The following is an 18,319-nucleotide window of genomic DNA, read 5'->3' on the forward strand; positions in this document are numbered from 1 at the left end:
TACAAGTAAATTCTGAGCGTTTCAATCGTTCGTATTATCTAAGTGTGTACATCAAAATTTTGAATAAAATAACTATATTTATCATTTTGCTTACTTTCAGCACTGATAGGTGTGGACATAATTGCACCGGAAGTCATAGTTCTACAGAGAAGCGGACTGGAGATAACATGCAAGCCCTCAAAGGGTAGAAATGACGTAGAGAGAATTACAAACATCGTTCTCTTAAGTAATAAAGTGGCTCCATTCACCAGCAGCGTATCACAAATTGCTCGAGCAGTCACAAAAAACACAAACGATACGATGTTGAATTTATATTGGACGGATAGTCGGTACCACGTGACAGGTATCTTATTTACATACTTGGCTTCTCTATGTTTAGAATCTAGGCCGTTCTTTCTAGGAGGAATGCCACTAGAGAAACCTTATATGGATGGAAGTGGAGGATATGTAGAATAATATTTTGAAATTGAAAAGTTGCAAATTGTCCTTAATTAGTTTTTTTGGAGGGGGGGGGGATTAAAATCCCTGCTAAACTTGAACGCACGAGCTACAAATCTGCAGTTGACACATTAACCTACAGAACCAACCACCTAGGCAATAGCTCTTATCCTTGGACGAATTTGGCACGCTGTTTTTGGCTATATTTAGCTCTAAAGCTTCATAGTTATTTCGGATTTCAAACATTTCGGTTGAGCATCACTGAAGAGACATTATTTGTCGAAATGCGCATCTGGTGCTTCAAAATTGGTACCGTATAAGTTTTACATATAAAGGGAATATACAAGTACTGCAGATATTTATATTTTCATTCAAGTTTCAAAAGGAAGTCAGCCATTATGACGATATCGATGTATTGACCGGTCAGCAGGACAATCTAGTTCTCCTTTCACTTGATCCCACATCTGGTGTTTCCATAAGACCATATTTGTTCTGTTCTCGACTTTGTGTTCTTTATCAGATTTATAAGATTTCTCACTGATGGCTATGTTCGCTTTTTCATATGAATGATTTTTACATTGTTTATGGTTATATTCCACACACATATAGGACGTGAAGGGGCAGATGTGGGCTAAGAGTATCCAATCCACAAAACACCCATTTATTATGTAATATAAAACTTGATATCTACTGTAAGATATTTAGCATGCACAGTGATTCACGAAAACAATTAAAAAAAATTTTAAATCATTTATTCGGTTTTTGTCACATATATACATACATATACTACCCTCTCACACTGATTCATTCATTCTTTAATAGAATTATTAAATCTATGGTTACTTGCTGTACAAAAATGAAAAGAGAGAGAGAGAAAAATAAATAAATGAAATACCCCCCCCCCCCCGAAAAACCAACAAACACAAGTGAAAAGTAGCTAGTAAAAAACAAATCAATCAAAAATAAACTTCCATCTGGTCCACATTTTATCAAAGATGTGCATTTTTAACTTTTGGATTACGGCATATTTTTCCACATGGTATTTTAACCTTAGATGACATAATAATCCAATCGATTTTCAAAATTGATAAATCATGTAAGAAATATCGGTCATTGACATTAACCCCTATAATAAAAACACATTTCTGACATATAAAATCAATCGGAATATGATTTCCAAAGAAAGATTCGTATGAATAGGATCTTTCAAAATATGCAAAGAAAAGAAAAGGGCGCCATGCAAATTAAAAAAATATTTAATTTTTATACAAGGGAGACAACACAGAAAAACAATCTAATTCACTATGAATAGTTATAAGCAGCATATACTCTCTCCGCCATCTTTCTTTCGCTCAATATTAGATATTCTGTTTCCACAAAAAGATTTAGTGCAACAGATTATGAATTTTTTTTCGTGAAAATTAATGCTTCTATGCATCGAATACCTTAATTGTACTGCTACATAAATCCTGAATGAATGGTGCTCAAGATTTTGTTTCTATTGATGGAAATCATCACTGGATTTAATGTATTTGGTATAAACATTAAAAGTCAAATACGATCAGCCTGTGAAATTAACGTGCCTCAGTCACAAAAGCTATTTTTGTCTTGAACAAATAATCATTACTAAAAAATCATGACACTTGAAACTACATAAAACGTCTCCATATGAGTGAAATATTCTCGAGAGGGACGTTAACCAATATACAACCAATGAAACTACATAAATCTAGAAAGCAGCAAATTTTTCTGGATAAAGTAACATTCCACAATTCAAAAAAAGTTCGTTATCGGAAATTAAAATTCATTTTTCAAATTCTAAAGATAAGATTTCACTTTTTAGAATTTCTTTACTCATGATCTATTAATGTTTTGAACAAGCCATAGTGTGAAATATAATGTAAAATCTACGAATGAAGTAGTTGTTATTACACGGTTTTCGCCACATATTGTACAGATTGCAGTCACGTATTGTTGCTAGTATCTTAACACGACTTGTTGTCAATCAAAGTTTGACTTTCTGACTCATGTGTACGGTCTGGGCGGCCTTCGTGTTTGGTTTCAATGTAAGAGGATAGCGCTTGAGCCACCGAGTGAAATTCACATAACAAAGGGCAGTGAACTGTGTATAAACAACATGATAAACCTTTAAGTAACAGCAGAAGATATTACAACAGAATGTTATTATCAAAATAAAGCGAAAACAGTTATTAATGTATGGGTATTGAACTAATAAATAAGTCTGTTAGTAAATATGTGCACGTCTTGCTTACGGCTAATAGGTAATGTGATTTCTTAATAATTTTTTCTCTATAATGACAGCATTTAAAAGCGGTAATACATGTACCAAATGCAATCAATATAATGATGTTACATGTATATATATTAGCGGCGCATGTAGTGTAAGTTCTGGATTAATTAAATCATGTTGGATAATTATTTACCTTATAGGGCATTAGCTGTGAAAGTGATGGCAATCATTCTTTTCTCAAAATCTCTCAATGGCATAGGAATATGTATTAATGACTAATAAAACATTTATTTTTACAAAAACAAGAGAAACTAATAAAAGTACGTTAGATAACCGCCTTTCGTGTAAAGATATACATAAGGAAGAATTATTGTCTTGCAAGACAATAATTATTTAATCACCAAAATTATACATTCATGTGTCTGCTTTGAGGTTAAAAATGATTGAAATGATTAAATACCGGGGTTATAACTGAAACGATTATATCGGCCTGGTAATATTTGAAATGTCATATATTATAGAGAGAAAAAACCCAACAACAACCAAAAAAAAAAAAAAAAAAAAAAAAATGTGAAAATAACATAAACAATTTAATACATTTTGAAATAAAAATTCTATTATATGAAATGTTTATGAATAAAATTCTATATCAAGATTCTTTTATTTTGATGTTGTTAATATAAGAAGTTGCGTGAAACAAAAATGGAATAGAAAGTATCGGGAAATTCTGGCATCGTTATCAAAATGTTATCAGAGTGAAAATCAGGAAGGATGCTGATCAGCCGATTTATAAGTATGCATAGACCGAAAGGATGTAGCTCGAGATATGCTAGTATGATTTCCCGTGAAGATATGCACCAATCAATTAGAAATTAATTATAGTTACCTCCTAATATTGGAGAATATTACTTCAAATGTAACTCGAAGTACATATGTATCACATTTGGTAGAAAAGTGGTTTCCATTTTAAACATAGCTATTTTGCGAAAACAGAGACCGCTTAGAATCTGAATATGAATATATGTTTTAATAATTATTTTGAATTATGAATAGGTAAAACAGGGAATCCTGTCATAGCCTACTTAAAACTCGCGGTTAGTAGATCAGACGTGTCGTGTGAGGATTCCGCCAGATATAGATGTCAAATGGAGGCTATCATGGCGGACGGAAGTGTAAAAACGTACATCAAAGACACACAAATATCCATATCAGGTAAATGTAATTATGCTGTGGTTGAACTTCATGACAAAAATGATGATATGAATGAATATAAGGCAAATATGAATGGAATTCAGGTTGATTATGAACTTTCCATATTACAAGGGAGAAAATTAAACTACATGTAGTGTACTGTTTATATTTAAATGTATTGTATCTGACTCTCGTTGAATAACAAACAAGTACCTTATCAAATTAGTAATTACGGTGAAGGGAATGAAACATTCCACAACAAAGAGACGTTTTATGATCAAATTTTGTCTGTTTACGTTGTCCTTGTCATCAGAGTATCTTTTAGTGAAGAGGATTCAGATCGTTCAATTAAGGAAACATTTACCTTTCCTCGGGGGGGGGGGGGGGGGGGGGGGGGGGGGTTAAGAGACGGCAAAAATTGGGTGAGGTCAAATAAAAATCTTCCCAAGAAACACTAGGCCAGAAAAGAATGAACTAATTTGGAAGGTTCTTGACATAATGAACATAAAAGTTTATGAAAATCATGACCTCTAAGGACATGGGACTCTGATTAATTATATCGTGCTTGACGTCCCTCTCGAGAATTTTTCACCTATGCTCGGCGCTTACGGCTATTGAGCAGTGAGGGTTCTATTGCGTGCCACACCTACTGTGACACGGGACATCCGTTTTAAGGTCATCACCGAGGACCCGTGACATTCACACCTGATGCCGAGCATTTGGTGATGGAACTGTCACTACCTGTTTTAATGACTTAGGTCTGTCGCGGCCGGAATTCGAACCTCGACCTTCCGTATGCGAGGGCGAACACTTTAACCTCCAGGCCACCGCGGTGGTGGAGGGCTATGATAAGGAATCAAAGTTTTATATATGGATATATAGGAAAAATCTTTTAATATCTGCTCAAGAACTTCAGGGTCATGCTTATCATGGAGCCACAATAGGGTAACAGATTTACATGGGGATATTCTCTGGACATTTTCCCAAGAGCACCAGGGTCATGGTTAATCCTATTAACATGTAAGCATTGTCAGGAAGTTGTTCAATTTGTGACCCAGGGGGTAGGATCGCTATTGGGGATAACAGTTTTACATGGGAAATATAGTAAAAAGTCTTCTCATGAGCCGAGAGCGTACGACCATGGCCCTGGAGGGTAGTCTGGGGCCACACTAGGGGATTAAAGTTTTACATGGCAAAAATAAGAAATACATTTATTAATCATCTTCTCAAGAACAACAAGGTGATGGTTAGTCATATTAAAGCTGTATGACCCGATGTTCATGTATTATTTGTGTACATAATTACTGTAAAGCAGATTAATTACTTTATAAAGTTATCAACTTTCCCTTAATTACATGCTTGAAAACATCTGCATGTAAAAGAAAACAATGTGAATATTATTTAGAAAGTAAATATAGTGGGTACATATATAAATCATCCCATAATAGACGTCTATAAATAGACCCATGCGCGTCAGGGGAATCCCAACATGATGTATTAACTAATACGCAACTGTCTAGTTTTAAGGCTGAAAGAGAGTAAAACAACGAATTACTAAGAGGTATTTGATATTTTTATTTCTATTAAACTTATGGTACGGTACTGTTATAACAAAATACACAGCTTTACACAGATAAGAACACCGATGATCTGAAAGTTTGAACTGGTCACGTGACTGTCACTTGAAATGGCAGAGTGGCGTGGTTATTTGTAAACATCGATTTAAAATCAAATAATTTTGGTTAAAACAGGTGAAATAATGTATGATAATTATGTCATACAGCCTCATAACAACATACGTGCGATGCTTTAATAGCGTTTTTACGAGATGGAAAAAAATATTGTAATTCGGACCATACAGCTTTAAGCAACATCAGGTACTGCAGAGTAGGTCCCTTCAAATAATGACCCTCAGTATGGGATCAAAGGTTTGCGTACACACAAACAATATATAGGATAAAATCTTCAAAAATCGTATTTGCAACAACAGCAGAACCAGTATTAGTCATCTTAATATGCAAGCATATTCAGGTAGTGCAGATTTAAATACCTTATAGTCGTTATATAAATATTGAATGATGTAGAGCTAAAGTTATTCGTGGGAATAAAGAGGGTACAAAATCTTTCTTAAAATCTTCTGGTGAAGAATAGCAGAACCAATGTGACTTGGGTGAGGAATGTTGCCCATGAGCCTCTCGCTTAGTTTATAAACATATTGAAATAACTGTGATATTTGAAAGTGTTACGAATGACCAATCAATCAGAGAGTTTATATGATTTATGAAAATCATTGCAGCTACCGAAACATTGATATATGACAGTATGAAAGTATATCCCAGAGGTCAAAGCAAAACACCTTACGGACAATATCCTCTAAATACAGAACTGACTTTATCATGTTCAGCTTTAGTTGAAAGTGAAAGTAAGGATTTAACATGGTGCATCTACACAGGATATTCCACAAAGGGAGACGAGTACGATGCGGTTAAAAGGAGTCGAGTAAAGATGAATAAACCATGTTCATATCATTTGATAAGTGAAATTCAATATGTGCTAAACCGAAGTAATGTATTCACATGGATAATTTGTAAATTCGGACCTTGCAACACATTAACTGACAAATCCAATGTCTTTTCTGTGTTCACATGTGAGTATCTGCACATATGTCTTGAAATCATACACTTTAAGTAAAGCATGTCTTGGGATATAAAGAACACTTATAGAATAATACCAATATATTTTGCAAGAAAAACGCCTTAAACTGACACTAATTTCGTGTCCTTTGAATTACAGATTCTCAGGGATTTAAAAACATATCAGATAATGAGATACTTCTCTCCACTGTTCTCCCATCTGGTAAGTTTACCACGAATTCATCAATAGTCTATGATAAAGTTTTTATATGTAGACGTTTTATGTAGAGTGTGTCGTAGTAAATATTAAGGTATGTTGATCTGATACTGAAATAACTTTAAAACGTTTAAAATATATATCCATATATTAATTTTAGAATATTTATTTTTATATATATTTATTCAAAAGATTCTATATGAGAGGGGGAAATATGTTGCTGAGACTTTCAACTTGGCATTTAGATATAATAGCGAGGTTTTATGTATCAGCAATACTCATTTTCGTTCATATGTCGATTCCATATATCTCGGTCAACTCCAAATAAAAGAAACCACAGAGTCTTCCACATCTGCTTCATTCTTGGATATTCTAATGAACAACAACTCAACTTTATGACAAACGGGATGATTTCTGGTTCTCCATCGTCAACTTCTACCTGACCATATTTATGTAACAATGTTCTATTATCACCTACAGATGGTGTTTATGTCTCTTGATTGATTCGATACACGAGATCATGTCTTAAATCGAGGCAAGCTACTGACAAATAATTTGATGTTACAGGACTTCAACATTCTCGTTTGAAGTCAGTATTTTACTAATTCACAGGTCGTTTTAATGATCTTATTTGCATGTGCAATATGCCATTAGGTTGATTGCTGTATGACGTGTTTTATCAAGATATAGGGGTCACAGCAGGTATGACCGGTCAGCAGGGATGTTTACGCCTCCTAGGCACTGGTCCCACCTCTAGTATATCGAGAGGTCCCTACTCTTAATTTTGGATTCTTTATTGGATTTATGAGATTGATCACTGTTCGTTATCTTCAGTTTTCAGGATAAACAGGCTACACCATGGTAGAAAATTCTCTTGTATACGTATTATGACTGTTGATTATACAATAAATACAAAAGTATATACAAATATAATCAATGTCCATGTAATTAGATATTTGTTTCACACCACATTCTATCGGTTATCTTTGTCGTAACTGGCGATGGTGATTCGTTTGTTTTACTATTGAATCACGGCCAACGTTAACACCTACTATGGTCTGAATCTGTACACAAAACAGTTCTTGGATTGAAACAAAACGAGGTCATTATGTGATTGATCAATGTTCCTTATCTTCAATTTTTCATTTGATGAATGAATATTGTGTAAAAAGGGTGGTATTAAGTATAATATCTGATCAAAAACTAATGATGGCAATAGAAGTATTTGTATGTTGTAGTATGATCCACTTTGTCACAGATTTTAAGCATTTAGGAGTAAATGTTAAAGGTACACGTTTTTTCTTTAATATACATTTTATCAGCATTTTGTTTTGATAATAGAAATGTATGGATTTCCATGGCAAATGTTTCCAACACGCGGAAACTTGACAGTATGTTGGGTAATTAATACAGCAGTATGTTATATCATTCATCTGTATGCATAGCACCATCTTCGCAAGCCAAGTGTCCGATTCGCTTACTCTCATCTACCCCTTGGCAGATTTAGTCGCGACTGAACTGCCATCTAATGGATCGAGCGAGTTATCGTTCTTGAGGGAACCAAATACTAACCAATCAAATAACGCGTTATAAATTCTGGTACATGTGTACGTTTACAAAATGGAGTTGACAGATGAAAAGAGAAAAGAGATTGAAGACAGGTTTAGCATAGAGTGTTTGAGGGGAAATCAAGTAAATGGGATCAAAGCGGTTTGTAATGGAAAGGATGTATTCGTAGGATTGAAGACGGGTAGCGGGAAATCTATGATTTACGAAAGCATTCCCGTCATTTGTCATGACGCTTGTGTCATAGTTGTGACAGCCCTTGTTTCCATAATGAAAGAACAAACGGAAAGACTCTGCAAGCTAGGTTTCACTTGTACATATATTGGAAAGGACCCAGACGACGATGATGTGTTACAGGAAGGGGGATTTCAGTTTATTTTTGGCAGTCCGGAGGCACTGGTTGGCGAGAAGAAGTGGAGGGATATGGTATCTAAATTAAGAGAGAAAATTAAAGTCATCGTCGTGGACGAGGCCCACACAGTTGTTCAATGGTAATCAAGCTTGTTTATGACACCCCTCCCCACCAACATGATTGTAAATGTTTTGTTAAAACACAGGTGTAACTATATTTACAAAATTTCACCCTTAAATGAGTCATTGTTTACTATTCCAATCTACCTGCATATATATACCAGGCCTCAAGTCAAGACCATAAACGGAGAATATATTCTTAAGTCTAAATTTCAAATCCAGCTACCTTTTGAAATAATTTTCATAAACAAATAATATTTTCAGTATATGTTTGCATTTGATCCCCCTATAAACCTGCAGTTTTACAAACATTTGTGCAAGATAAATCTTGAAATATAATGAAAATTTTGATTCAAGTTTATGGTCTTGGGGCTGATAATCTGAGAGAGTTAAGTGAGACATAGCAAGGACACATTTTAAATATACTTAACTGTATTTTTTTTTAATTTAGGGGTGAAGGAAATGATCACCATAAGGCCTTTAGGGAACATTTCAGTCAAATAGGAGAGTTGAGAGCAATTTGCCCAGACGTCCCTATAGCTGCCTTAACCGCAACATCAGGTCCTGCACAGCGTCGCAAAATCACGAGAAGTCTTTGCTTCAGGACATCTGAAACTGTGATCATATCAGAGTCTCCCGATAGGAAAAACATTAAAATATCCTCAATGTGTGTCCCTAACAACAGTGAAATTGAAGATGTAATGGGTTGGTTGTTGAATGAATTTGAAAAGAAAAAGGAAACACTTCCAAGACATATAATATTTTCAGAATCAATAAGTGATGTGTCTAAAATTTATGCAATATTTAGAAAAAGGATAGGAAAAAGTGAACATTATGAAATGTTTCATAGCAAAACAGTAGAAGGCAGAAAAGAATACATTAGGTCAGATATGACAAAAGATGGAAAAATTAGAATTTTGATATGTACCAATTCGGCAGGCATGGGTGTAAATTTCTACAAAGTACATAATATTATTCATTATGGCCTCCCAAGAGAAATGGACACTTTTGTTCAACAGATGGGTAGGGCAGGCAGGGATGGAGAATGCGCATGAACTTATTATTTACAAATTCCACAAGGGACAATTAAAACGAGTTGAAGAGGAACTTGTTCAATTGGCTAAAGATTCAAAGTGTAGACGAGAAATTTTGTGTTCGTCTTATGGATGTAAACTTGAGAAGGTGATTCCAATGCATATGTGTTGTGATGTCTGTGAAAAAAGTTGCAAATGTGAACTAAACTGTACGGACACCCATCCAGCACTATTGTTTGAATTGCAAGAAGAAAATACGAATCATATGAGCCGAGATGTCAATTCAGCTGACAGGGTACTATTAAAGCAGAAACTAGATGCATTACAATTTAAACTGTCAAATTTTTCAACACTGATGAAATCAGAATTAATTCACGGTTTGTCTAATGATGTTATACACTATGTTGTACAGCATGTTGAACAAATTTTTACACCTGAAGATATTTTGAAAAACTGTGCTGTATGGTCATATGATGTTGCTAACCAAATCTCAAATGTTATCAATGAAATATTCGGAGATGATGTTATGTACAGTGTTTTAGATACTGAAGACGAAGATGAAGGTAACTATAATGAATGACATGTAAGTACATGTATGTACACGAATCAATCTAATTAAAATTAGATCCTATGATCCGCTCATCTACCCATGTGTAGCGATAGTAGATGAGCGGATCATAGGATCTAATATTAAATGGATTGGTACACAAATTCTTATTTAGCACTGTCAGAAAACATTTTCTTAATATGTTAATGCAATAAAATGAGAACAACTGCTCTTTTTTTTCATTTCATTATGGTTGCTTTGACTTACATCAATCTATACTGCATATACAATGTACAGTATTTAAATGGCTTCATAAGACAGTCTCTCCTTTTGTTTACTTAACCATTTGTGTAATTCTGGGATATTAATTCTGGAAAACAGATCATTAAAGTTTTTGAAATTGTCATATTTTCTACCAGGAATGTAATCAAACACACTGGCAGCAGAGAGTTCAGTCACCATAAGTACAATGTCTTTGTCCATTGAAGTACTTGAACGAGTGGTCCCCGATTTCTTCATGCCAGACTTCTCAATTAAATTTTCCTTGATCTCATCTTGTATTTGAAGAGTCAAAGCTGCCTTCCGCGCACTTGAAAATGTCACATTTGCTCCCTGCGATTGCAACTTTGATTTAAGTCGATGGACTAGAATCTCTACCAAGTTATCATTCGGAATGTTATGCCCATATCCACCTTTCATATTTGTTGTGCAGTTCCATTTGTACTCAAATGCTTCCCTTGGACTTAGCAAGCAGTGATAGTTTGCTAGAAATCTGAATAGCCATAGTTGGTATTTTGTATGATGTGCAATCCCTGAGAGAAGCATTTGAAATTTGGAATTGTCCATAATTCTATTTCCATCACCCAATTTATAAGCGTCACTTGTGTCTCTAAGTAGAAGAGCACATTTCATAAATGATGCTCTGTAAAGGGCCACTCGATCATGATCTTCACCAGCTTCTTGATCTTGATGATGAAATTCCCAATCATGTTCTTTTTTAAGATGATTTTTAAGGTGTCCCTGCTTCTTGTATGGGCGCCGACAATCAACACAGTGGTATAATCCCTCAGTGGCATCAAACATATCTTTGATTTGTTGCTCTTGCATATCCAGTTTCTCAGAAGCATGTTCCAAGGTGTGAAAATCTATAAAACAGCTTAAAATCTTAGTTACCATGGTTACATATGAACAAAGTTTCTAGAAAAATAAAGAAATTAAAGAAGCCCATAGTTACATGGACTTGTGTTTGACAACATGAGACTGTTCAGTATTTACTATTTAAACTGTTTCTATGCTCAAATAACTTTTAGTTTTGTAGAAAACTAAGTATGCAATTAGAATTTAAATTGACATCAAAATTTGTTAAACAAAATGATTTGATTCCTATAAGACCTGTGCAGTTAACAATGGCTCTTCGGGTTTATAATCACTTTATTAACTTGTCAATGAGTTTAAGGAATTTTTCTTTAAATTCTGATATAAATCACCTTCACACTTCTCAATTTGATACCAGAAGATTAGAATATAGTAATGTAGCTGAAATAGAGTGATCTCTTTTCAGAGTAACTAAAATGAAATAGATGCAAATTTAAATCACCTTTGTCACCCAGAACATTTTTAAGTCACCTGAGTGGCCGAGTCACATATTGCAATTGGTCTGCATCTGTCATTGGGCGTTAATAATCTAACATTTTCAACTTCTTGATAACTACTAATCCATTTTTTTTCAAATTTGGTATGAAGCATTTTTGGTACAAGGTGGACATAAATTGTAAATTTCAGGAGGGGGGGGGGGGGCATGATTTTAACAAACACGATTCTGCACTATCTCAAGACACTTTCATATAAACTTTTCTGGCCCAGTGGTTCTTTTTAAATATTTTCCCTATATATTTGCATGTAAAACTTCTATCCCCTATCGTGGTCCCAACCTACCCCCAGCCATGATTTTAACAAACTTGAATTTGCACTATGTCGGGAAGCTTTCATGTAAGTTTAAGCTCTTCTGGCCCAATGGTTCTTGAGAAGATTTTTCAAATGACCCCACCCTATTTTTGTGATTATCTTTCCTTTGGAGGGGGCATGACCCTTCATTTCAACAAACATGAAAGCCCTTGATCCAAGGATGCTTTTTGCCAAGTTAGGTTGAAATTGGCTCAGTGGTTCTGGAGAAGAAGTCGAGAATGTAAAAAGCTTATAGGACAACGGGTGATCAGAAAAGCTCACTTGAGTTATCAGGTCAGGTGAGCTAACAAAAACTAAATGTATATTCATGTAGAGCAGGGAGGCCTCTACCAAAGTTGTAAATTTCATAATCCTTGGGGTAGAGGTAGATGGTTCGAAATCAGTCATATTGTGTTAATGTTACCTATTTTATATTATGTAAATGTAGTCTTTCATAAGTTTAGGCACTTTCAGGGGCATTTAAGTTTAAAGAATATATCTTGTTTTACACTGTTCTTGAATAAGAGTATCCAGAACTAGAATTTTTTCCAGATTTTATAGTCTTGTGATACTTTTAACAAATATTCAGATGATAAACAAGGCCTGTGGACCTTGTTTGTAGATTAAAATGAGCAGCATACCGTTTTCCAGATTGATGTACTTTTTCTGTATTTCTGATGCGATGTTAGTAATGAACTGCATCTTATCCTCTGATGAGATGGCCTCAAAGAGAATCTGTTTGGACTGTGGTTCACATTCAATGCTCTCCATTTTCAAGTGATGCATACAGGCACCAACAATGAAAGCATCTAAGCAATCATCAATGAAAGCAGAGTGTGCTCTAAAACATACACAGGGTACATAGTTATTATTTTGTAAATAGTTTGAAACAGCAATCAAGGAAATACACAGCATAGGTTAAGCCATAATACATGTATATCAAATCAGAAACCCCTCAAAAACCAGCATTCTTACAAAATTTTTAAATACTGTTGTAGTATAAATACTATAAATTTATACTATTATATATTATTAAATACTATAAATATTTGACCAGAAAGGGCATCTTCACAAGCCAAGTGTCTGATTGGTTTGCGAAAATGCAGAAAGGGATGAATGCCTCAACATAGATGTTTTCATACCTGTAACTTTCGATAACTCTTTCTGCTCCTTTAACATCAACTCGATGAACAATGTTTCTCAGCTGGGAAAGAGTTCCCCGGTCATTGGTAGATGAAGCCTTGTAAAACTGCTGGTAGAGAATCTGCATTAAACAATTGAAAATGTTGGTTATTCATAAAAAACATTTCATTGTCTTCATTTGAATACATGTATAATTCTTAATTTTACAATCGATAATCTAAATATCCAAAAATACATAATTATCAATATCATTCAAATGGCATAATTTAAAAATTAATGTTGTTGGTCATTCAACAGTACATCTGAGAAGAGAACATGCAGCATTTTATTCAATGCATGTTATTCTAGTAAACAACCTAACTATATTAAAACTAAAATCAAATGTAATACAACATGCAATAAAAACAATAAAATTGAACATCTACAATCTAATTAAAATCTAAATAGCTGCTTAGAATCTGCTACCAAAGCAGTAGCAGATTTAAAATTCAAATCAGCTAATTCTAATTAGATTGTAACATCTACATCATGCAGTAAAATTATATAAGTGAATTCAAACTGAAATATTAGTTTATGCGCTGAGAAGTAAGCATGTCCCACAGCAAACAATAAAACCATTTGTCCTCTGTAGCTATACTGTATTAATGGACAAGGGGTCACATCACTCACTTGAGTGACCTTGGCCCTGTCGTTGGCAAGCAGTTGTAATTTTAAAAGAATTTTAATCAATATTTCTTCCCATAAAAATTTTTAACCTCTGATTCTTGGCCCCAACCTAGTCCCAAAGGATCACGAAATAACTGAAAATGAATTCACATAATACAGATGTGCCTCAAAACCAATATGACCTTACTGACTGTTCTGGTTAAGATAAAGGTCACATGGTCATAACTGAATAATTCAGAACCAAGCAATATACTAACATACCACCCCACCCAAATGTTGAGAAAAATCCCCTATTTAGTTTTTAAAAAAAACCAATGAATTTTTAAGGACTAAAAGCTCCAGAAGACACTATACAATGGTAAAACAAAACTTGTAAAAAAAATGTCTACCTGACATATTTGAAACCTTGAACTGTAACTTCAAATTGAACGTCAACAGGGAGTTAATTTGTTACCAGACATAGATTCATCATTCTATGCAGTCCTTCTGGCCTATGTATGACACCTGCTATCTGTTCAAAATCTGTAGCTCCATTTAACATAGCTAACTGTGCAGAATATGCTCTTTCATTTGTAAGAACATCCCCCCCAAATACTTTCTTTCGGATGACATGTGAGTGTTCCTCAGCTGTATGTGGGACATAATTCTCATGAATATGCTCCAAGATACTGATCATATCTTCATTTTTATTTTCACTTTTGTCAAGTAGATCTATTATCACAAAGTCAGATTTCTTGGATAATTCTTGCATGCGAGAATGTTCAATACACTTGGGAATATATGGACCATATTTTTGAAAGCAGGGAAAATATTTCACCAACACCTTCATAATATGGTGAACAAAATTATTTTCTAGGGACCTGCAATCTTCAATACTTGGAATGAATATGCTGTTCTCAGCTTCTGATATGGATGTAACAGGGGCATCTGTACTTAAGTTAGGGTTTAAAACCCTTCTCTGCAAACCAACCATTAAAAACCAATGCCAACTTTGTCGCTGCTTCTCTTTGCTCATATGAGATGGACTTTTCATAATGTCGAAATTATCTCCAATGATTTCAGACGGCACGCAATCCTCACCTGTATTTTCTTCGAGGGCTTTCTTTTCTGAAATCATCAGTCGTTGTATGTGGTCAGTTTGCCTTGCTATCAAATCAGACTTCTTCTTTGTCGCAGCAGATGGTGACAAACAAAGACCCAACTTGTTGAGAAGATTTATGCACTACAAAACAAAATTAATTTATGTTCTTCACATAATAGAGCAATGTTTTATTCAAGACCAAACAACACCATGAATGCATTATATTGATATATATGTAATAGTTTTCTAAATGCAATGAAGTGAACAATTACAATTTTCTTTAGTTTCAGTTAAATGGCTTAATAATCTTCACCATTGTACCTCTAAATTATTCACAAGCACACACAGGTTTGTGTACGTCACGTGTGACAATGATGTATTAAATTTTGCATAATTACCTCATCCGTTGCTCCACCATTATCCAAAACTTGAGTTACTGCATGATGAAAGGCAGACATGTGCATAACTCGATTCTTTTGGATAACAGCAGCGATCACTGCCACTGCAACATGATTATGGGGATTGAAGAAACCAGATATTATCTTATACAATAATGGGGAATGTAACTGTAGCTCCAAATTCCATGACTCGAAGTTAATCGTGGCTAACTTGTCACTTGATGTCTTTCTAAGACATGACATAGTCTTGGTAGATGAAAGCTTGTTCAGTTCCTTTCTGAGATCTTTGATCACACAGTTATGGATATTGTCTTGTAAAGTGGAATTGTAGATTACTTTGGATGTTTTCTGGTGGGATTCACCCCTTGAAATACATCTAATGATGTTCTGTGAATCTCCAGCAGGGATAACTTTGGATTTCAGCTTTTCTTTTGGACCTCTGTATACAACCTGTTAGCGAATCATTAATAATCCTCATTACTTAAGCAACTATAACTAGAATCAGCATATATATTTTCACAAGAAATTTGATTTGTATCCGATGAAATTCTGAGACTTTTGAATACATAACCATACCGACCCAACCATACATATAATTTTTTTTTTAATTGTATGTTGGATAAAAGGTTATATCCACTACTTCCATACAATATTGAAAAGATATAGTTCTTTAAAACCAAATCTATTGGCTTAGCATTTCTTAAAAATCATGACAACTGTCAAAAGCTGCAGTGAAATGCAAATAGACTATAAAAAATGTGAAATTTAGTGTCAGGTTTCAAAATCTGTTTTGTCCTGTGTACATGTTTACACAAAATATCAATCGATTTATGACAATGTATAATAAATCATACCTTAATTTTACTGGGAGAGAAAAGCTGAATGTTCACTTTCTTCCTGTCTTTGTCGTCGGTCACGGGATTCAATGATGATGTTGGAGTATCCGTCAGCTGAGTGGACTTGGATTCAGTGAACAGCTGTTTTACTTTCCTCGGTGTTGGCGAGTGAACAATTAAATGTTTTTTGGATTTAGGTGTACATACTTGCTGTACGCTTATATCGCCCTTGTGCTTCAAGCGTAAATCGCGTATCAAGTCATGCCTTTCAGATTTTAACTTTTCTAACTTTGTTTTTATGTCGTATTCGATTTTACCCAGTCTGTTTAGCTTATTCCAACACATACCGCAGATGTAATTCCCTTTTTCGTCATTTGGGTGAGGAATCTGATCTATTATTTCTAGCAGTTGATCATACACGCCAAAGCTTTCTCCAAAGATCGTTCGTCTTTGTTTTTTGGGCAAAATTCCATGGCAAAGGCGACAACACGGGCTAGACATGGAGGTCGCCATTACTGAAACCGAAAGTGTATGTATGGCGCGATCTGATTGGATGCCCTGGAAAGTCAAAGCGCGATATTTTGAAAGCTTAGAAACTTGACTAAATCTGCCAAGGGGTAGATGAGAGTAAGCGAATCGGACACTTGGCTTGCGAAGATGGCATAGCACCAGTATGTGTAACAGTATACACTAGTATGTAATATTATACACCAGTATGTAATATCATACATCATTATGTGATATCATACAGCAGAATGTAATATTACACATCATTATGTGATATTATACACCAGTATGTAATATCATACATCATTATGTGATATCATACAGCAGAATGTAATATTACACATCATTATGTGATATTATACACCAGTATGTAATATCATACATCATTATGTGATATTATACACCAGTATGTAATATTATACATCATTATGTGATATTATACACCAGTATGTAATATCATACATCATTATGTGATATTATACACCAGTATGTAATATCATACATCATTATGTGATATCATACAGCAGAATGTAATATTATACATCATTATGTGATATTATACACCAGTATGTAATATCATACATCATTATGTGATATTATACACCAGTATGTAATATTATACATCACTATGTGATATTATACACCAGTATGTAATATTATACATCATTATGTGATATTATACACCAGTGTGTAATATCACATACTAGTATATACATGTAACTACACTGTATACACCGACATGTGTATGTAATACATACACCAGTATGTATTGTAACTTAATTTTTCACAAATTATATGGTCGTTGTAACGATCTAGTTTGCCAATACAAATTTTCATTGTTTCAAATGCTGTCTGACGTGTTTTATACCAATTGTTAGACCGTTCTTTACACACTGATTTTGACTACGGAATACTCTGATCAAGATATAGGGCTCACGGCGGGTGTTACCGGTCAACAGGGGATGCTTACTTTTCCTAGACACCTGATCTGGATCGCCCAGGGTTCCGTTTTTTGTCCTCTTAATTTTGCATTCTTTATAGAAGCTACGAGATTTATCACTTTTCGTTTTCTTTACCTTTTCATAAATATCGCAAGTTAACGATGGAGAAGCTGACTCATCCCGTTTGTCATAAAGTTGAGTTGTTAATTTGTCGTTAATGTTCTATGTTCAATAAAGTATCCAAGAATGAAGCAGATGTGGAAGACTTTGTGGTTTCCATTATTTCGAGTTCACTGGGATATATCGAATGAACATATGAATAAAAATGAGTATTGTTAATAGATAAAACGCCGTCGAGTTGAAAGCAAATGTTTTTTCCTTCTCATTTGGAAGCATTTGAATGAATTCTGCCTCGTAAAAATATAAAAACAGGTCAGATTATAAAGGAGCACAAC

General features: G+C 34.4%; 2 protein-coding genes across 2 annotated transcripts; one reads left to right on the plus strand and one right to left on the minus strand.

Moving 5' to 3' along the window:
• The first annotated feature begins 8,182 nt into the window (after nt 1–8,182).
• LOC125650162 (uncharacterized) lies at nt 8,183–10,576 on the plus strand. Its single transcript, XM_048878186.2, has 2 exons — nt 8,183–8,787; nt 9,219–10,576. Exons 1-2 carry the CDS (start codon nt 8,351–8,353, stop codon nt 9,820–9,822), a joined length of 1,041 nt encoding a protein of 346 aa, XP_048734143.2. The 5' UTR covers nt 8,183–8,350; the 3' UTR covers nt 9,823–10,576.
• Nucleotides 10,577–10,578: 2 nt separating this feature from the next.
• On the minus strand, nt 10,579–17,063 carry LOC125650163 (uncharacterized). Its single transcript, XM_056153378.1, has 7 exons — nt 16,435–17,063; nt 15,581–16,030; nt 14,556–15,323; nt 14,491–14,499; nt 13,435–13,556; nt 12,934–13,133; nt 10,579–11,493 (listed from the first exon to the last, which is right to left on the minus strand). The coding sequence occupies exons 1-7, from the start codon at nt 16,927–16,929 to the stop codon at nt 10,649–10,651; spliced, it is 2,889 nt and encodes a 962-aa protein (XP_056009353.1). The 5' UTR covers nt 16,930–17,063; the 3' UTR covers nt 10,579–10,648.
• Nucleotides 17,064–18,319: the final 1,256 nt, after the last annotated feature.

This window comes from Ostrea edulis, chromosome 2, assembly GCF_947568905.1.
Source record: "Ostrea edulis chromosome 2, xbOstEdul1.1, whole genome shotgun sequence".
Taxonomy (NCBI): domain Eukaryota; kingdom Metazoa; phylum Mollusca; class Bivalvia; order Ostreida; family Ostreidae; genus Ostrea; species Ostrea edulis.

Coding starts and splice junctions, on each gene's coding strand:
- LOC125650162 (XM_048878186.2), top strand. CDS start 8,351: ATGGAGTTGACAGATGAAAAGAGAAAAGAGATTGAAGACAGGTTTAGC. Junction 8,788..9,218: donor GCCCACACAGTTGTTCAATG/GTAATCAAGCTT, acceptor TTTTTAATTTAG/GGGTGAAGGAAATGATCACC.
- LOC125650163 (XM_056153378.1), bottom strand. CDS start 16,929: ATGGCGACCTCCATGTCTAGCCCGTGTTGTCGCCTTTGCCATGGAATT. Junction 16,031..16,434: donor TCTCTCCCAGTAAAATTAAG/GTATGATTTATT, acceptor ATTCGCTAACAG/GTTGTATACAGAGGTCCAAA. Junction 13,134..13,434: donor AGAGTTATCGAAAGTTACAG/GTATGAAAACAT, acceptor TGTATGTTTTAG/AGCACACTCTGCTTTCATTG.